This window comes from Diabrotica undecimpunctata, chromosome 3 (genome assembly GCF_040954645.1).
Source record: "Diabrotica undecimpunctata isolate CICGRU chromosome 3, icDiaUnde3, whole genome shotgun sequence".
Classification (NCBI taxonomy): domain Eukaryota; kingdom Metazoa; phylum Arthropoda; class Insecta; order Coleoptera; family Chrysomelidae; genus Diabrotica; species Diabrotica undecimpunctata.
This window is the reverse complement of record NC_092805.1, coordinates 36,228,851-36,251,034: the sequence shown is the minus strand read 5'-3', so window position 1 is coordinate 36,251,034 and position 22,184 is coordinate 36,228,851. Positions and strand designations below refer to the sequence as shown.

General features: G+C 35.4%; 1 protein-coding gene across 1 annotated transcript in view; it reads left to right on the top strand.

Moving 5' to 3' along the window:
- The window catches only part of LOC140435742 (uncharacterized), a 46,537-nt gene extending 26,368 nt beyond the window's left edge, over positions 1 to 20,169 (top strand). The window contains exons 4-5 of the mRNA XM_072524461.1: positions 2,610 to 4,631; positions 17,813 to 20,169. Coding sequence (XP_072380562.1) covers positions 2,610 to 4,631; positions 17,813 to 19,362 — 3,572 coding nt within the window. The 3' untranslated portion in view covers positions 19,363 to 20,169. The remainder of the gene's footprint in view (positions 1 to 2,609; positions 4,632 to 17,812) is intronic.
- Positions 20,170 to 22,184: the final 2,015 nt, after the last annotated feature.

Below are 22,184 nucleotides of genomic sequence, written 5' to 3'. Positions count from 1 at the left end.
TGAATGTAAATTACTGTCCATAAAAAAAGGTATTAATATGTTTTGAGAAAAGCTCTTCCAATACATGGGAATACATAGTTGAAACTTGATTTTCATACGTATAGAAAGTATGTCGGTATTGAGATATCCTCAAGTAACTATTTACCAGAAGAGAACATTTTTTCTTTGCCCAATAATAATCAGTTAGATCTAAAATTGATAAAATATGAATATCCTGTAGATAGTTAGTATTTTTCCCTATGGCTCTAGTAATGAATTTATCACTTAAAAACTCCCGTCGAAATTTCAGAGGTGGTTCTATCGCCTCAACTTCCATTATATTAACGGGTGTAGAATTCAAATATCATTCCAAACGACATTAAAAATATTTAATAATGATATTTTATAATGGTGAGGAATATGGTATATCATGGAATATAAAATATTTTCTTTACCTGGGGCACTGCTATTTTGTTGACAAAGTACTCGCACTATCACATTTTAAATGTTTCTTCTAAGCCAAACCTATCTCTTGACACTGTTTCGCTGTATTCTGGAAAATGTTGTGGAGGTACCCACTGTGGAGATATTTTCTTATGAAATTCATCTAGCCAGCTGGATTCTGGATCTATTGGAATCTTGTTGGACTGTTTGCGGTTTTTAAAAGCGTTTACTTTCTTCCATACTTCACTAATTTGTGTTTTTGAATTTAGGCCTTCGCAGTATTCTACCCAATTCTGTTTTTTATTTTGTTTGAAGAATTTTTTTGCGACAGCGTCAAGTCTCTTAAATTCAACTAAATTATTTCTTGTAGGATCTTGTTTATATTTTCCATATATACGGTAGTGACCCAATCGTATTCAATAAAAAAATATGTATTATATTATTTATTCCTTCATAAAAACGTGCAATAAATCGTGCAAGGAAGTATCATAAAAACAGATAATGCAGACTTACCACTTTAAACGTCTAGATTTGTCGTTGATAAAGCTACTATGCCTCGATGGATATCCCTTTTCAAATTCTTCCTGTGCACCTTCCATACTGACAATACCAACTTCAATATTAGAACTGCCGAGATTATGTATAGCAGTACTTTCAGCTCCATATCTGGTTTGACATCTTTTTTCTTTACGATGAAATTACTGTTTACAACTCGGATAATGTTGGATCATATAATGTTTATTAGACTGCTTCCATCAGGAGTTCCATACAGTGGAACTCTAGGGGTAGTTTACCCCGTGCATGGGGTTGATTAACTCGAAGTCACTGAATACTCATAATTATTTTATTGGTTCTCTAAGTACAATAATAGAGAGGGTACCCAGTTGACGGATGACAACACTAGCTTCAACTGTTAACTTAATGATCTGCTTCCGTTATTTTCCAGGTATTTAACTCACGTGCGTTTGTTTATGCATTCATGTTTTACCAATATAATTTGTAAACAATATTAAATCAGCTTTTGATTACATTGCAAATTTCACTAGGTCAGCGTCTCGGTAAGCGTGTTCTAGTTATACAGATATTTTCAATGTCATAAACAAACAATCGCGTTGAGCAATAAGCAATGATTAATATTCTTAAAAGGATTTTAAATTTTTAAACTGAATTGGGTTACTTAGACCTGATTTCTGGATGCTTAATTAAATCCCGTTACAAAGCTCATGGCACGAGTGGACAGAACAAGTCTGTTGAGAGTGGCATGCGCCTACAGGCCTGTGCCTGCGATTATTTCCTAATGCAGGTGCTCACAGGACATGGATGTTTTAAGACCTACCTCTCTGGGTACGGAAAAACTGACACAGATGAATGCTGTGGACACTCAGACACTGTGACACATACGATGTTAGAGTGCAACAGATGGATAGTAGAAAGGAACAGAATAGAAAGAGAACAGAAAATAAAGCAGATTGGACTAGTGTACACAACTATATCCGTGCAGTAATCAAAAAAAAAGAAAAGGAAGAAAGGTAGCTGATCCAACGGCAAAGGTAAGAGGGAAAGATGCTGGAAGTTGAAGGTAGAAAAGTGAGCCAGACTGTATGAGTTAGACAGTGTGAGTGAGACAGTGTGAGTCAGACTTTGGGGAAGGGCGAAATGCCCGTCTGGGAGTGATGCCGTACTAGGAGCGATGAGGGTTTTCCACGCGCTACCTTGAACGAGACAGGGAGCCTCCTTGTTGACAGTTTGTGGATGAATGAAGGCAGTGGGATCGCCGGGAGTAGGAAGAACGAATCCCGCACTAAGGACAGTCAGGCGGCGTCCTAGACAGAGATGTCTTTTGAAGATTCCAGACCCCCCTCTATAAAGACAGTATGTGAATATAAAATATTCGGAAACATACTTTTTGAGAGACTTAAATTCTTTACAAAGATATTATTGGACATTACCAATGCCAATTCACTGCCAGAAAGTCAACTATACATCAAATATAAGCACATAGGCAAATTTGAATTTAACAAAATAATAATTTGTGTGTTTATTTCTTAGAGCGGTGTATAAAACACGAATACCTAATTATTTATTATTACAATTACATTACAGCCTAGATATATTTTCTGCAATTATATATTCTTAATTTTCATCTAATTACATTATTCTGATTTAAAAAGTAATTATAATTTTAGGTTTCTCTTGTAGAGAGCTGAAAACTTATGCCAGTAGCCTATTAACAAATGATAAAAGAAGGTACAGTCATTTGAACCAATATATATCTTCCACTACCAATATGAACCCCGGAGGACAACATTGTATATGTATCATTTGCAAGAAACTATTGTCAAACAGTTCAGATGTACATATGAGGATACACCCTGAGGAAAAAACTTTTGCATGTGAAATTTGTACCAAACAGTTTTCAACGGAACAAGTTTTAAAATCTCAAGTGAGAGTGTATACTGATAAACATATGACAGTGCATAGTGATGAAAAACCATTTAAATGTGAAATTTGCACCAAACCGTTTTCAACAAAGGGTGTTTTAAAAGCACATATGACAGTGCATACTGGTAAAAAACCATTTGGATGTGAAATATGTCCCAAACAGTTTTTAATAAAGAGTAAGTTAAAAAGACATATGACAGTGCATACTGGTGAAAAACCATTTAAATGTGAAATTTGCACCAAACCGTTTTCAACAAAGGGTGTTTTAAAAGCACATATGACAGTGCATACTGGTAAAAAACCATTTGGATGTGAAATATGTCCCAAACAGTTTTTAGTAAAGAGTAAGTTAAAAATACATATGACAGTGCATACTGGTGAAAAACCATTTAAATGTGAAATTTGCACCAAACCGTTTTCAACAAAGGGTGTTTTAAAAGCACATATGACATTGCATTCTGGTAAAAAACCATTTGGATGTGAAATATGTCCCAAAAAGTTTTTAATAAAGAGTAAGTTAAAAAGACACATTACAGTACATACTGGTGAAAAACCATTTAAATGTGAAATTTGCACCAAACCATTTTCAACAAAGGATGTTTTAAAAGCACATATGACAGTGCATACTGGTAAAAAACCATTTGGATGTGAAATATGTCCCAAACAGTTTTTAATAAAGAGCAAGTTAAAAAGACATATGAGAGTGCATACTGGTGAAAAACCATTTAAATGTGAAATTTGCACCAAACCGTTTTCAATAAAGAGTGTTTTAAAAGCACATATGACAGTGCATAGTGATGAAAAGTCATTTAAATGTGGAATTTGCGACAAAACATTTTCAAGAAAGGCTAATTTAAAAAAACATATGACAGTGCATACTGGTGAAAAACCATTTAAATGTGAAATTTGCCCCAAACAGTTTACAGCAAAGTATACTTTAAACGAACATATAAGAGGGCATACTGATGAAAAACCATTTGGATGTGAAATTTGCACCAAACAGTTTTCAAAAAAAAGTCTTTTAAAAGGACATATGACAGTGCATTGTAATGAAAAATCAGTTAAATGTGGAATTTGCGACATAACATTGTCAAGAAAGGCTAATTTAAAAAAACATATGACAGTGCATACTGGTGAAAAACCATTTAAATGTGAAATTTGCACCAAACAGTTTACAGCAAAGTGTACTTTAAACGAACATATAAGAGATCATACTGGTGAAAAACCATTTGGATGTGAAATTTGCATCAAACAGTTTTCAAAAAAGAGTGCTTTAAAAGCACATATGAGATTGCATACTGGTGAAAAACCATTTGGATGTGAAATATGCCCCAAAAAGTTTTTAAAAAAAAGTTATTTAAAAAGACATAATATGTCAGTGCATACTGGTGAAAAACCATTTGGATGTGAAATATGCACCAAACAGTATTTAACAAAGAGTGCATTAAAAAAACATATCACAGTGCATACTGGTGAAAAACCATTTAAATGTGAAGTTTGCACCAAACAGTTTGCAACAAAGTGTGCTTTAAACGAACATATAAGACGGCATACTGGTGAAAAACCATTTGGATGTGAAATTTGCATCAAACAGTTTTCAAACAAGAGTGTTTTAAAAGCACATATGAGATTGCATACTGGTGAAAAACCATTTGGATGTGAAATATGCTCCAAACAATTTTCATTCAACACTAGTTTAAAAAGACATATGACAGTGCATAGTGGCGAAAAAGTATTTTTGAAGAATGTAAAATTTGCTCCAAATAGTTTTTAAGAAAGAGTATGTTAGAAAGACATATGACAGTGCATTTTCACATCCTTCTGGTTTAAAAGCACATATGAAAACTCACACTGGTGAGTAGCTATGGAAACAGTATACTTAAATTCTGTAAAAACAATAATAAAAAAAAATGCATAAAAAATATCTAAAATCTTAATTACTTGCTGACTATAATGAGTTTTCTTTATTACTAGCTAACTGTAAATTTGTTAACAGTAAAAAATAGGAATAATATTCCTTCTGCTATGCACTATAATAATATTTCTGTCTCTTGTGGCATGAATGATTTTCGGGGCCGAGGATATTTTTTACTTAAAACATATTTATATGTTATGAATATTCCATACATAAACATGTTACATCAATATTTTTTTTCCAAATCTTACTTTGAACCGGCATAAATTTGGTGTAAAATTCTTTAAATTGTGTATAGAAGATGGGTACACTTATGACTTTAAAATCTATGTGGTAAAATCGGTGGTACCGAGAAAACTAATAGTGTACTTAGTGTTCCCAGTTCGGTTGTTTTAGGACTATGTGACACGCTTCTTGACTGCGGTCGTACTGTATTTGTTGACAACTATTACACGAGTATTGAACTAGCACATAAGTTATTAAAACGACAAACACACCTTGTTGGATTCTTGCGAAGAAATCGAAAGGGAAATCCAAAAAATAATATTTAAAAAAAAGGTAAAAAAGGGGCAGGTAATTGGTGCAGAAAGTGACTCAGGAGTTGTAGTAATAAAGTGGTGTGATAAACGCGAGGTTCTGATGTTGTCAACAAAATATACGGAAATAATGCTACCAGTAACATCAAGAAATGGAACTGCGAAAGAAAAGCCGAAAGTTGTCATCGACTACAATAAAAACAAAAGTTTCATAGATTTATCCGACCAAATAAAGGATTATGCTTCCTGTCTTAGAAGAACTATAAAGTGGTATCGGAAAATGGCCATTGAAATTCTCCTTGGATCAGCAGTTGTAAACGCATTCATATTATATAAAAAAGTAACGGGCTGTAATATTACGATATTACCATATCTCAGTTCAGAGAAGAAATAGCAAAAGATTTACTGCAAATAAAACCAAAGGAAAGATCTTCGTCTGGGGAAAAGCATATTTTGGAAGAAGTAGAAACAAAGAATGGTCGCAGATGCGTATTTTGCTATAAGAATTTGTCCGAAGAGTTCAACAGAAAGTACGCGACCTCTAAAGCAACGCAAACTAGATGGAAATGTGTTCAATGTGACAAATTCTATTGTGTAAGTTGTTTCACAAATGTCCACAATTGTACTCTATAGGCGTTTTATACAATGCGATACTTCTTCCTATACAAACACTTTTTCGGTATTATATTTATATTATTCTCCTAGTGAGCAGCTTCTTATATTGTTGAAGAAATAAAGCATTTTGTAAAACTAATGTGTCTATTACCTTTTATTTACCATATTATCTAGAGTCCATATTGGTGTCAAAGAGCAGAAATGAACAACCATAATGTTAGGCAATATCGAGTACGTTTTATTACTTGCAGGGCCGTGCTAATCAAAAATATTTGTTGAGGGGGCTACGAACTTCAAACTTCCATATACTTAACATTGCAGCGCGAATCACCTACTAGTGGCGGTGCCACGCGGCGTTCAACGTGTTAACAGGAGGCATCAACCTATCACAATTTAGCATTTCTGTTTCGTCTATATATGAAAAACTTTCCATTTTGGATAACAACAAGCTTCCACCTTCTTCTCTTAAACACTTTAGCTTTTTACTTTCTAGACCACTTTTCACATTTCTAACCTGTCATTAAAGAAAGGGATGTTCCGGCTCTACAGGAAAACTAGCTTTATTACCCCAATACTATAATTTGAAGATAATTCTCAAGTGAACAATTATCGGTCTATTAGCATTCTAAGTTGTATTCCCAAAGTTATAGAGAGCCTTGTCTGTGACTATTTGTCAGCAACTTTAAAAGGCTGTTTTATCGACCAGTAATTTGGATTGCTCTCTAGCTGCTCCACTGAACTTAATTTATTGACATTTACTGACCAACGGTCGTGGTGGTAGAACTCTTTTTAGCTTATTCTCTCGAAGATAAATTCAACACATTTTAAAGAATACGTTAAGTTCTACTGTAACTACATTACAAACATTCGGGTAGGTCGGTACATCTGACACCGATAAAAACTAAATATAGTAGTGATTCTGTTTAAACGCAAAATGTCCAGTTTATATCACTGGGTCAGGGTTTTAGACACATAGTTTTGCTGCGTCATCAGTTTTCGATTGGGTAAGCTTGCGTTTGTGTCATAAGTGGGATGATAAATAATTTACACAAACAATAATTTAATAACAAGGAAATTATTGAAAACGCCTTATTTGCGATAAGGGAGAGGCTCTTGCATATGTCATCCTATAATCATACATATTAAGTTTTATCTCGTTACATTTGTACAGCTTGGTCTAGGACCGAATTGTGTTTTATTACAATCTTTCTTTTTAACTTACTACCTTTGTGATCGTTTTGTTTTATTACAATCTTTTCTTTAACTTACTGCCTTTCTGATCGTTAAAATTCACATTAAATATAGTACCCGCCAAATTCCACAATTTTTCAAGTGGTTTTGTGTTGTCCCGATAAATTGTAAGAACTCATTAATCGCACTTCATGATATGATTATTGACCGATTCTTTGTAGCATTTTTTTGTAGTGGAAACTACACCGCACAATGTACTTTGGTTAAGAGTTCATGCAGCAACATGTTTCTTCACTTTAAATTTGTTAACGGTTGATCTGGCTCTGGTCCATTCTTTATAAAATTTAAAACGTTATAAATTACTTATTGCATTTGATGATTTAATACTTATCGACAAATAACCGTCAAATTCTATGAAGCTTTCCCCACTTCCTCGAATTTTAACACTACGCTCTAGAGCTCGCGACTCTTCACTATCTTGTACTAGTGTCTTCTTCTATCTAACCTTTTCCCTTTTCAAGGGTCGCTGTTCTTTACTTTTCGTCGCTACTCATTTCTGTCCATCGGATCTCCTTCACCTAAACTTTTCTCTCTTAAGTCTTCTAGTACACACTCCTTCCATCTTCTCCTCGGTTTTCCTCTTGCTCTTCTTCCATTAACTTCTAAGAGCTCTATTCTTCGTCCCACATAGTTTTCATTTCTACGTCTGACATGACCAAACCTTTGCAGTCTTTGTTCTTGTATCTTTTTTGAGTCTGTAGTTACTCCGACGCCAACTCCGTGGAGAATGCTACGCCGAAATGCTACGTACTCTCTATGCTACTTTACGGAGTTGAAGGGTGGACCTTAACAGCAGAAACTATAAATAAGTTAGTCGCTCTAGAAATGTGGCTGTATCGACGCATACTGAGAATATCTTGGACAGACAGAGTGACCAATACAGGGGTATTAAGACGAATGGGTAAAGAAGTGGAATTGTTAACAACTGTTAAAAGGAGGAAAGCGTCATACCTGGGGTATGTGTTCCGTAATGATAAGTACAGTCTGCTACAGCTTATCGTGGAAGGCAAGATTGAAGGTAGAAGAGGTTTGGGCAGGTAAAAAATCCTGGCTGAGAAACTCGAGAGAATGGTTTCAAATACCAGAAGCTGCGAACATAATACATGCGGCACAAAACAGAGAAACCTATCGTTTGATGGTCGCCAACCTTCGGTAGAAGACGGCACATAAAGAAGAAGTTACCCCGGCCCTTTCTCTAATCCCTAAGTCGTTCCTGAGCCAAGGTGTTTAAATTCTCCTACTCTTCCTAGTTTTTCTTTAAGCAATTTTATGGCCCCAACCACTCCTCTGCCTCCTAACCACATATACTCAGTTTTCGACCTGCTAATCCTAAGTCCTCCCTGTTCAATAGTCCTTCTCCAACTCTCTAACTTATATTTACTCTCCTCTACTAACACGATATCATCAGAAGGATCCCCCCCCTTACTTTCTCCGTCAGTACATTCATAACAAGATTAAACAGGTAGGGACTACTCAGTAACCCATTTCTTTCTCATACATCTTCATAGCTCTTATCTAAGGACTGTGTCGTACGCCTTCTATAGATCTATAAATACCAAATGTAGCTCTCTTCTCGCCGTATTTCTCTAGTTGTCCTCCTCCCTTGCATAAACCCAAACTGTTCTATCGATGTCTCTTTCCTTAACCTTCGCTCTACGGTTCTCTTTCAATTTTTCATTGTGTGCAACGTTAACTTTATACCTTTATTAGACATATCCCCATACAGTCCTGAATGTCCCCTTTATCTTTATACAATGTTACCATCACACTCTCTCTCCATGCATTGGTCATCATTTCTTCCTCATATATCCTACTCACCATTTGTCACAAAATATCAATTTCTTCCTTTTCTAGATCCTTCCAAACCTCCACAAGTATTCCATCAGGTCCATAATGGGTATATTAATATCGCCATACACTGGGTTTGAAATTTTGTGTAAAAATAGTTATATAAGTATTAAAAGGAAATGCTTATTACAAGACCAATTTATTTTTATTAATATTGTTTATATGAAAATGAGCGTTATCTTTACAGTTACTGATTCCATTATAGCTAATGCATTTAATCTTAGTTTAGTTGTAAATGCACTATCATTCTATAATAATTTATTCCATATTATTTTTATGATTTTATCTAATATTTATATCAAAACCATTTCAAACATTATTAGGAGTGAATGGTATTTTTGATAAATGTAGAAAATGTTTATTTTCACTACTATTTAAGTTTTGTTTGTACCTTACTGTATAACACCTAATAAAATATTTGATTTTTTTGTGTTTGTAAATAATAATGTTTGGACCTTCAGCAGTATGTATCTATTATAGTGTTTTACATAATAAAAATGAAAAATAATTTAGGAAACATTAATAGCGAATCTGATTTTTTTTATTTGATTTCTGATTTTCTGATTTCTATTTTACAATATTTGCAAGAATAATTTATATATCTATATGTAATGAATATAATAAATATTGCTAGGAACATAAGTATTAATGTATAAAATGATTTTTATAACTTTAAAAACTAAATTAATTATATAATTAATTAAGTTCATTTCATCCAATACAAATCCGTATGTAAACAACTTTTAGTTGTTGTTATTATTTTTAAACCAAAGTCTTCACTTCATCATCATCATCAGTTGGCGCTACAGCCCTTCGTGAGCCTTGGCCTACCTGAAAACATTCTTCCATTCTTCCCTGGAATGAAACTATCTAAGTTTAGGTCGGCTCCTTCTTCTTCCCACCAGCCTATTTAGCAGGATCACTTTCATCCGTCCGCATAACGTGGTCCACCCATCTTAGGCAGTTTATTTTGATGGTTTTCACGATATGTGCATCGCCAAGAGTTCAAAATTATATCGCCATCTCCACAGACCCTATTCGTTAACTCCGTCGTATATGGTCCTCAATACTTTTCTTTCAAAGATTCGTAGTAACTCTTCCTCTTGAATCGTTATTGCCCATGTCTCCGATCCGTAAGTGAGCACTGGGTGTATTGTTTTATAAAGTTTGCACTTTGTTGCTCTGACATACGTCTCGCTCTTAGTTCAGGGCCTAGGCCAAAATAACAGCGGTTAGCCACGTATATTCTTTTTCTTATTTCTGTGGATAGTATGTTTGTGCAGTGCACCAGTAGCAACTCCAGTGTCACATTCAGTAAAGTCAATACAACACCTAACCTAACCTATTGGTGTTGAACTTACAATTAAAGAAAGAAAGCTACAGTATCTCGGACATGATGTGATGCGGGGCGAGAAGTATGGCATCCTGCGAATCATAATGCAAGGAAAGATAGATGGCAGAAGAAGACGAATTTCATGGCTTAAGAACCTGAGAAAATGGTCTGGATGCAGCTCAAAACAACTATTTAGAGCTACTGCCTCAAAAATTAAAATAGCTATGATGATTGCCAACCTCCGCAGCGGAGATGGCACCTGAAGAAGAAGAAGAAACACCTAACCATATAATGTATATATAAGAAGAAAACTAATGCTTATCTTGCTTAGAAGCTCAACTGGTCACCTGGCGGACAAATCCAAAACTCATCGCCCTAGCCGTTCCTCTCGTGACAACTTATAAGGTCAACGACACAGTTTGGAAAGGAAATAAGAAGGAACCATTTAATTTTTAGTGGGTCACTTAACGGTAGTACCAGAACTAGCTATTTAACGAACGTGGTCTCAAAGTCGACATACCAAACAAATTCATAATAAGCGCCGGCAGGTCCTTTCACCTCAGCATAAAACAAAGTGTCACGATCGGCAACAGCAAGTTACTTTTACCTCCACTTATACGATATCAATATCATAAACACAAGATTATAAACAAACGCTACTGGCACTTAACCAGAGTCTCTCAAAGACACAAAATTATCTTCTTCTTAAGGTGCCTTCTCCATTACTGAAGGTTGGCTATAACTACAGCAAATTGCTCTCTATCTTAGTAAGTTCTTAGTATCGAATGTGTATCCATGCCTGGCCATTCTCTTACATTCTTTAACCATGAGCATTTTCTTCTTCCTGGACCTCTTCTTTCTTCCACTTTTCCTTCCATTATTAGTCGAAGGAAGTTGTATTTTTCTCCTCTGTAAATATGTCCTAGATAACTCGTTTTTCTGTTTTTTACAATATTTAGGAGTTCTCTCTCAGTACCCATTCTTCTTAGCACCTCGTTGTTGGTCACGTGCTCTGTTCAAGAGATCTTCAGCATCCTTCGAAAAACCCACATCTCAAAGGCTTCTATACGTCTCATACTTGTAATTCCCAGAGTCCATGTTTCCACTCCGTATAGCTATATGAAATAAATAAACGTTTTTACAAATTGGTATCGGATATCCTACGATAACGTAGAGTTTATTAGGAATTTTTTGATTCGTTGAAATGCGGACCTAGCATATTCTATACGAGCACGTATTTCGATCTCGTGGTCAAGATCGTTTGTTATCCAGTAACCAAGATACTGGAATCTTTGTACTGGTTCTGTATGTTTGTTATAGATACAAATATTAATGTCGACATTTGGTGCACGTGTAACAGCCATTACTTTTGTTTTATTTGTGTTTATATTTAGTCCCAAGCCATCTCTCTCTCTGGTTATGACATTCAAAAGTCGTTGTAAACCCTTAGCACTGTCCGCAATAATGACGGTGTCGTCTGCGTATCTTAAGTTGTTTACGTATTCTCCGTTGATTTTTATTCCTTCTTCAATATTTTCGAGTGCATTTTGAAAGATCTTTTCGGAATATATATTGAATAACAGTGGAGAAAGTACACAGCCCTGACGAACTCCTCTTTTTATTGGCAATTCTGATGTCAGACGATTGTCTATTTTGATCGACGCCATTTGATCCCAATATAGTTTTTTAATAAGTGCTACAGTGTTATGGTCTATCTATACCATGTTGTGTTAGGGTTTCTATGAATTCTGTGTGTTTTACTCGATCAAACGCTTTTTTGTAGTCGATAAAACAGAGAAACATGTCTTTTCGCTGATATCGGCATTTTTGTAGTAATATCTGGAGGCCAAATAATGCCTCCCTTGTACCAAGCCCCAAAGGAAATCCAAATTGATTGTCGCTCAGGTTTCTTTCGCATTCTCTGTATATTCGTTGATGTACAATTTTGAGTAAAATTTTCAGAAAATGGCTCATCAGGCTAATTAATCTGAACTGCGAGCATCTATTTGCTTTATTTTTCTTGGGTATAGGTATAAATGTCGATCTAAGCCAGTCTTCTGGGAAGATTCCAGTAGTATATATTTTGTTAAATAATAGTGTTAACGTCTGAAGATTTTCTTCATTGATAAGCTTTATCATTTCTACGTATATTTTATCTGGACCTGAGGCTTTACGTGGCTTTGCCGTATTGATTTATTTTGTAACTTCCGATGTTAATATATCAAGTATTGTTTCTTGTACTACATTGATTTGTGGTTCTGTCCTCTCGTCATCAAACAGATCTTTGATGTATTTTTCCCAGATATCTTCTACATTTTCTGGACTAGATACTACATCTACTAAAGTTGTAGTAATTTTTTTCTTCATATTTGTGACTTCCTTAATATTTTTGTATGCACTAAAGTAGTCATGCTTTTTTAGTAAATTTCCGAGTTCCTCATAGTTGCTGCTCATCCATTCTTTGTTTGGTGAAAGACAAACGCGACCCATTAGCAACGGCCGGAGTATATCGAATACCATGCACATGTGGAATGGTATATGTGGGAACCACGAAAAGGCACACAAACACAAGAATAAATGAACATAAAAGCCATTGTCGTTTAGGACATATCGACAAATCTGCCGTTGCCGAACACGCTGTGGGAAGCGGAGAACATCGAATACAGTTTAAAGAAACGCAGATGCTGGACAAAACTTCACAGTACTACCCACGGTTGTATCGGGAAGCGGTGGAAATATATAAGCACCCAAATAATTTTAATCGGATAGAAGAGGGACTGAAAATTAACAAGACATGGATACCAATATTAAAATCCACAAACACCCTTCCCGCCAAACACGAAGAAAGAAAAGCTACTACAAACGACGACACGCCCCCTCAAGCCGAAACCAGTGGAGGGGAGTTGAGTTGGAAACATAAATATTGCCTCCGTAGTACAACGCACCGTCATTTTCAGGTTACAAGCGAAGCAGCAACATCTCCAGAAGATGCTAACCCCTAGTGTTGGCGAAACGTCGAGAACTAATTTCATAAGACAACGGCCTAACAGCCCGAACAAACAGTTTAACAAGGTAGACGATGGCCGTGAAAGTCTAACACAGTTCATCATGTTGTGTTAAGTTAGAATACTTTGAAAATGACTTGTGGCATACATTACAAAAAGCAGCAATTGCATGTTTTTTAATTGGAGCAATCTCATCAGAGCGATCTAAAATGTTACAGCATTATTTAAATATGTTATGTTAGTGATAGACGTCTTAACTATTTACCTGGGTGGAATTTTTTCACATGCATTTTTAAGTCAAGTCGACTTTACGCTACATGATTTATCATGTGATTTGACAAATGATTTGGTCATGAAGTGAAATATACATGTTTACACTGTGTGATTTGTCATATGATTTTGTCATGCGGCTCGTCATAGCTTGTCACAGGAGAATAGGACGGTACCTATTCCGCATGATAAAATCATATGATTTTCGGTAATAATACGGGTAACACCCGCCTAATACGGGTTATGTCAATTTATCAACATCCCCTTACCGAGAGACAACATTCTTTATTTATTTATTTTTTGTTTGTTGCATTGATATTTAACCTATTATTGTGCTATTGTGTCGTATTTTTCTTTTATTATTTATTTAGTTTATTTTATTCTTAGTTTAGTGTTTTATATTTTTTTTCTTCTTAGTCATAATTTTAGTTTAGTTTCTTTATTAATTATTTTTAATTTGGTATAATATCAACACTAAATTTGGTATACCCTGTCCACGATTTCTTCGTAAGAGCCACCTGCAAGCCTAAAGGCGTCTGACCTTTTTCTTCTTACTGCTGTACGCAGTTATTGCCGGCGTATTATTATTAAAAGTCGGGAAGTCAATGCAATCAAAGATTTATTTTCCATTATAATAGTTTAAAAATCTAATAGTTGATACCTATACTGTGTCTAATATCTCTATAACCATAAACAAAAAGAAAAATCAATAAAACCTCACTCATTTTCACTCATATCATAAGTCATAACTTATCATGCAGTGTAAACACGATTTTTTAAAACATCATAGAAACGAGGAATCATAACAACTCTCATATGATATTGTCATATGATAAAATCATGTAGTGTAAAGTCTACTTTACACTGCTTTGAATGATTTGTGGCATAGCTATAATATAACAATGAATCGCAAAATGTGTTGGTACGCGCATAACTCAACAACGCATGGACCAATCTTAGTAATTCTTTTTTTTTTAATGTTCCTTGAAGTCTAAGGATGGTTTTTCTTCTTCTACGGCACTACAGCCCAAAATGAGCCTTGGCCTCCTTTATTTTTTGCCTCCACCCTTGTCTGTCTGTGGCTGCTCTTCTCCATACACGGACTCCTAAAAGTGCTTGTGCGTCGCTGCTTACTGTGTCTTCCCAGCGCTTTCTTGGCTTTCCAACTGGTCTCTTTCCCTGCATTCTGGCGTTCAGTGCTCGTTTTGGTAGCCTATCCTCTCCCATTCGTATCACATGTCCGGCCCATTGCAATCTTTGTATTCTAATGAAGTCTGACAGGGGTGTTTCCTTATACAGTTGATAGAGCTCGTTGTTATATCGAATTCTGAAGATTCCGTTTTCCCTCACAGGTCCTAGTATTCTCCTCAGTACTTTTCTTTCGAATGTGTCGAGTTTGTTTTTGGATGTTTCTTTCAGGACCCATGCTTCGCTGCCATAACATGCTATTGGCCGAATTAAAGTTTTATAGATTCTCATCTTTGTATTTCGGTGGACACTTTTAGACCGAAATATATGGGAGAGGGCAAAATAAGCTTTGTTTGCCTGCGTTATCCTTTTTCGTATTTCTCCATCCTCTGCTCCATCGGCATATATTTCTACTCCCAGGTATGTAAACTTTCCAACCGTTTCAATGTCATCTTCATGCATAATGTTTTGTGGGATTATATTTCTTCTCGTCTGTACCATTATTTTTGTTTTTTCTGTGTTAATTTCCAGACCTAGCCTTTTCGTTTGTGTTTTTAACTCTGCGTATGCTTCCTGTGCTCCTGTTGATGTTCTACTCATAATATTAATATCATCGGCGTAGGCAGCCAGTTGAACCGTTTTATTGGTCAGTAGGTTTTCTCGTCCAGTTTGCATTTGCCTAACCGCATACTCCAGTGCCAGGTTAAACAATGTTGGTGCCAGCCCATCTCCCTGCTTTAGTCCCTGCGAGATTTTGAAAAAGTCTGTCCGGTTGTTTTGTATTCGTACACATGCCTGAGTTTCATCCATTGTGGCTTTAATGAGTCTAATCAGCTTATGTGGTATTGCTAATTCTGCCAATATATAGTATAGTCTGTCCCTTTTGACTGAATCGTATGCCTGTTTGAAGTCTACAAACACGTTGTGAACATCAATGTCGTGTTCCCACGATTTGCTCAAGACCTGCTTGACTGTAAATATTTGATCCATTGTCGATCTTCTCCGTCTGAAGCCCGTCTGATATTCTCCAATAATATTTTCTGCTAGTGGTTGGAGTCGCTGGTTTATAATATACGTGAGGACTTTATACGCTGTACATAGTAGAGAAATTCCACGGTAGTTTTTGCACTGGAGTTTGTCTCCTTTTTTATAGATTGGGCATACTATACTTTTCTTCCATTCGTCGGGTATTTTCTCTTCTTGCCATATTTCTTTGATAAGCGCGTGGATATATAATGTGTTGGTACGCGCATAACTCAACAACGCATGGACCAATCTTAGTAATTCTTTTTTTTTAATGTTCCTTGAAGTCTAAGGATGGTTTTTACGGCGAGAAAAATTCGAATAATTTTCGGGAAAACCCTAAAACAGCCTTTTTTTTCCCCATACAAATATTTTCTAACTAAATGTAGAGTCAACTTGAACTTTATTGCTATTCAATAAGTTTATATTAAATTACAAGCACTCACTGTTGTCTAAACAATGTAGGTGTGTTCCTAACGTCGAAGAGTCAATTTGCGCTTTATTGTCGCTGCACAAAGTTAAAATTCAATCAAATGTATGTGTGTGCGTGTTCGCGTTGGAGGATCTAATGCGTTTACACAAAAGTGATAATATCGTGAACCCGACCAAATTGAAAAATCAAAAAATGTAAGAGTTATAGATTTTATTGGCCTAGCAATATTCTTTCTTTTGATTTAGTTTCGGAACGCGACATAAATTGCATCAGTTTTCACGTCGTTTCATCTGTCCAACAAATCACGTTAAAAAGCGTTTATTATCTTTAATGATTAATTTATTATTAATTTAATATACTCCATACACATACAACATTGTTTTGGCTTAAAGAACTTGACTCAAAGTCATTTCAAAAATAAAAAACTAAAACGTAGTTCTCTTTCACAGACAAAGTAGAGATTTCACAGACAACAACAATCTGTCTCATTGCCAGTGTAAATTGGTGTACACACACGTGTTGTTTTTCTTGGATTTTCTGTTAACTTATCTACTCAGTTTTCTTTTATCAACTTGATAAACGAAACAAATTCTCCAGTTTTCTTCGATTTATTTTTGATTGATTGTTTTATATCCTGTTTTGTGTAAAGTGTTTTAATACCTGTGATTAATAATTATTAAGTATATTCGATATGCCTCCTATAAGACGAAGTAATTTATGTAAAAGAACCCGAAATGCTACAAACCAAACTACTTACCGATCTAATCATACTGCTAAGAACGTGACGACCGAAATGAACGAAATGAAGAATTCGTATATCACGAACGCGGGAAGCGAGAGCGAGAGATTCAACTAATAATCGCGCAAGTTTACTATTGGATCTATGAACTTGGTTTGCTCTCATTGTAAGGCATTGAAATACAAAAATGAAGCCAATGGCTTGTGTTGCGCAAATGGGAAATTGAAATGGATACCATTGGATCCACCACCAGAGCCATTGGTTTCATTGGAGCCATACTCATTGGTTTCAGGAATAGGACCAGATTCCATACACTTTTTGTCAAATATCCAACAATATAACAAATGCTTTCAAATGACGTCGTTTGGGGCGTCCATCCAAGAGTTGCACCGAGAAAAACTATATGATCTCAACACTTTAAAAGAATTAATTCAAACAAATCTTCCACTATTGAATGAACAACAGAAGTATGTCTTTGATACACTTATGAAAGTAACAGGAGGGATTTACTTCTTAGATGCACCTAGTGGTGCAGGAAAAACTTTTTTGATTTCATTGATATTAGCAACAATTCGCTCACAAAATAAAATACTGTAGTTTATTTAAATTGGCAATAATTTTCTAAAAATAATAATTTGTGTGTTTATTTCTTGGAGCGGTGTATAGAACACGAATACCTAATTCTTTATTATTACAATTACATTACAGACTAGATATATTTTCTGCAATTATATATTCTTAATTTTCAGGTAATTACATTATTCTGATTTAACAAGTAATTATAATTTTAGGTTTTTCTTGTAGAGAGCTGAAAACTGATGCCAGTAGCCTATTAACAAATGATCAAAGAAGGTACAGTAATTTGAACCAATATGTATCTTCCACTACCAATATGAACCCCGGAGGGCAACATTGTGTATGTATCATTTGCAAGAAACTATTGTCAAACAGTTCAGATGAACATATGGGGATACACCCTGGGGAAATTTGCACCAAACAGTTTTCAACGGAACAAGTTTTAAAATCTCAAGTGAGAGTGTATACTGGTAAAAAATTATTTGAATGTGAACTTTGCAACAAACAATTGTCAACAAAATCTAATTTAAAAGTACATATGATAGTTCATAGTGATGAAAAATCATTTAAATGTGGAATTTGCAACAAAACATTTTCAAGAAAGTCTAATTTAAAAAAACATATGACAGTGCATAGTGATGAAAAAGCATTTAAATGTGGAATTTGCGACAAAACATTTTCAAGAAAGGATAATTTAAAAAATCATATGACAGTGCATACTGGTGAAATACCATTTGGATGTGAAATATGCCCCAAACAGTTTTTAATAAAGTTAAAAAGACATATGACAGTGCGTAGTGATGAAAAATCATTTAAATGTGGAATTTGCGACAAAACATTTTCAAGAACGGATTATTTAAAAAATCATATGACAGTGCATACTGGTGAAAAACCATTTGGATGTGAAATATGCCCCAAACAGTTCTTAATAAAGAGTAAGTTAAAAAGACACATGACAGTGCATACTGGTGAAAAACCATTTAAATGTGAAATTTGCACCAAACCCTTTTCAACTAAGCGTGTTTTAAAAGCACATATGACATTGCATACTGGTGAAAAACCATTTGGATGTGAAATATGCACCAAACAGTATTTAACAAAGAGTGCATTAACAAAACATATGACAGTGCATACTGGTGAAAAACCATTTAAATGTGCAATCTGCACGAAACAGTTTACAGCAAAGTGTACTTTAAACGAACATATGAGAGACCATACTGGTGAAAAACCATTTGGATGTGAAATTTGCACCAAAGAGTTTTCAAAAAAGAGTGTTTTAAAAGAACATATGACATTGCATACTGGTGAAAAACCATTTGTATGTGAAATATGCCCTAAAAAGTTTTTTAAAAAAAGTTATTTAAAAAGACATAATATGTCAGTGCATACTGGTGAAAAACCATTTGGATGTGAAATATGCACCAAACAGTATTTAACAAAGAGTGCGTTAAAAAAACATATGACAGTGCATACTGGTGAAAAACCATTTAAATGTGAAATTTGCACCAAACAGTTTGCAATAAAGTGTACTTTAAACGAACATATAAGAGGGCATGCTGGTGAAAAACCATTTGGATGTGAAATTTGCATCAAACAGTTTTCAAAAAAGAGTGTTTTAAAAGCACATATGAGATTGCATACTGGTGAAAAACCATTTGGATGTGAAATATGCCCCAAACAATTTTCATTCAACAATAGTTTAAAACGACATATGACAGTACATAGTGGTGAAAAAGTATCAAAGAAAAAGTACCAAAACAGGTAGGGACTACTTGTCAGGAACCCATTTCTTTCTCATATATCTTCATAGCTCCTGTCTAAGGACTGTGTCGTATGCCTTCTCAAGATCTATAAATACCAAATGTAGCTCTCTTCTCGCCGTATTTCTCTAGTTGTCCTCCTCCCTGGCATGAACCCAAACTGTTCTATCGATGTCTCTTTCCTTAACCTTCGCTCTACGGTTCTCTTTCAACTTTTCATTGTGTGCATCGGTAACTTTATCCCCATACAGTCCTGAATGTCCCCTTTATCTTTATACGATGTTACCATCACACTCTATCTCCATGCATTGGTCATCATTTCTTTCTCATCTCATCATATTCTACTCACCATTTGTCACAAAATATCAATCTCTTCCTCTCCTAGATCCTTCCAAACCTCCACAAGTATTCCATCAGGTCCATAATGGGTATATTAATATCGCCATACACTGGGTTTGAAATTTTGTGTAAAAATAGTTAGGTATATAAGTATTAAAAGGAAATGCTTATTACAAGACCAATTTATTTTTATTAATATTGTTTATATGAAAATGAGCGTTATCTTTACAGTTACTGATTCCATTATAGCTAATGCATTTAATCTTAGTTTAGTTGTAAATGCACTATCATTCTATAATTTATTCCATATTATTTTTATGATTTTATCTAATATTTATATCAAAACCATTTCAAACATTATTAGGATTGAATGGTATTTTTGATAAATGTAGAAAATGTTTATTTTCACTACTATTTAAGTTTTATTTGTATCTTACTGTATAACATCTAATAAAATATTTGATTGTTTTGTGTTTGTAAATAATAATGTTTGGACCTTCAATAGTATGTATCTATTATAATGTTTTACATAATAAAAATGAAAAATAATTTAGGAAACATTAATAGCGAATCTGATTTTTTTTTATTTGATTTCTGATTTCTATTTTACAATATTTGCAAGAATAATTTATATTTCTATATGTAATACTTACTTTACTTTATCGTGTCCGGACATGTCATTCATAAAATTTCGGCCCAGTATCGGGCTACGTCGGTTCCATCTTTGTTGGCAAGCCACAAATCTTCGAGGGTACATCGATGAGTATAGTTTCTGCATGTAAGAAGATGTTCCATATTCTGTGTTTCTCCACAGTCACAGTTCACATCATCTTGGTTGATTTTTCCCCATTTTGCCATGTTTGATTTTACTGGAGCGACCCCCGTTCTTATCCGATTCATAGTTTTCCACGTTTTAAAGTCTAGGGACTGGCCGGTCCATTGAACCTGGGGAAGAGGAAAATACTCAGGCGGTTCATCCTGCACTGTTCCAAGGAAGCTTTTCCTAGATTTTAGTCGCTTTCGTGGTGTTCGAGCTTTGTATAGGGCATGCCGCTCGTCCGCGATCTGTTTAATTTTCTCTATGTGCTCTGCAACGCCTCTGCGTGTTGAGGGTTCTGCAAAACCCGCTGCTTTATATAGATTTGAGAGTTGCGTCGGTTTCATGCACCCTGTTACTATCCTGCATGTCTCATTTAGCGCAGTATCAACTTGTTTGGTGTGGGCAGATCTTCCCCAAACGGGGCACGCATATTCAGCAGTTGAGAAACACAGTGCCTGTGCTGTTGTTCTTAAAACGCCAGGACGTGCGCCCCATTTACTTCCCGTTAGCTTTCTGAGTATGCTGTTCCTAGTTGTTATGCTGTCCCTTTCGTTTTTATGCAATGTTGTCTGTAGGTGAGGGACCGGTCCAGAGTTACTCCAAGATATATAGGTTGACTTGTGTGTTCTAATGTATTACCATTCCACACAATTTGGAGTTTTCGCTTGGCTTCCTTTGCGTGAAGGTGGAAAGCGCAAACTTGGGTTTTAGAGGGATTGGGTCTCAGGGAATTCTGCAGGTAGTACGCTGTCATTGTTTTTAATGCAGTTTCGAGTTTCTTCTCCACTTCTTCAAAACTATTTCCTTGAGCACATATTGCAAGATCGTCAGCATAGAGGAAGTGCTTGGTTTCGGTCGGCGTATGTTGGTCGTTTGTATATATATTGAAGAGCATCGGTGCTAAAACACTTCCCTGTGGAAGGCCATTTTTTTGAACTCTCCACCTACTTACTTTACCCTCCAGCATAACGAAAAAACGTCTGTTTTGCAGTAAGGAATATACGATCTTACCCAGATGGTGGTCATTTAGAGTGTCGTATAATTTGTGGAGCAATGTTTTGTGCCTTACTGTGTCATAGGCTGCTGTCAAATCTACGAAAGCAGCCCCTGTTATTCTTCTTCTTAAGTTTTTCTTCAAAGCCCTCTTCAATGTGTTCTGTTAGTGCGAGGACTTGGCCGGTGCAAGATTTGCCGGGTCTGAATCCTCCTTGTTGTGGGATGAGGTGCTTGTCGACATTTTTTTCTATTCTGGCGAGTATGAGTCTCTCGTATGGTTTAAAAAAGTGACACAACAGCGAGATAGATCTGTAGCTACAGGGGTTTTCTGGATCCTTTCCTGGTTTTAACAAGGGTATTACTTTAGATTTCCTCCATGATTTTGGAATTTCGCAGGTTTTGCAGCACGTGTTATAAAACTGCAAGATCCAGTTTTTTGCTCCTTGGCCTAAATGTTTTATTTGTTCACTGCATATATCATCCACACCTGCAGCTTTCCCGTTTTTTAACCTGTTCATACCGTCGTGGAGTTCTTTTAGTGTAAAAGGAGTACCTAGGTGGTTTGTCTCCCAGTCCAATCTTCTTCTAGTGTTTGGGCTCTTATATCGGTTCGTAGTTCTTCCATTCATAAGGAGTTGAGCAGCGACTTGGTTTGCTGTAACCTTGCAAGGT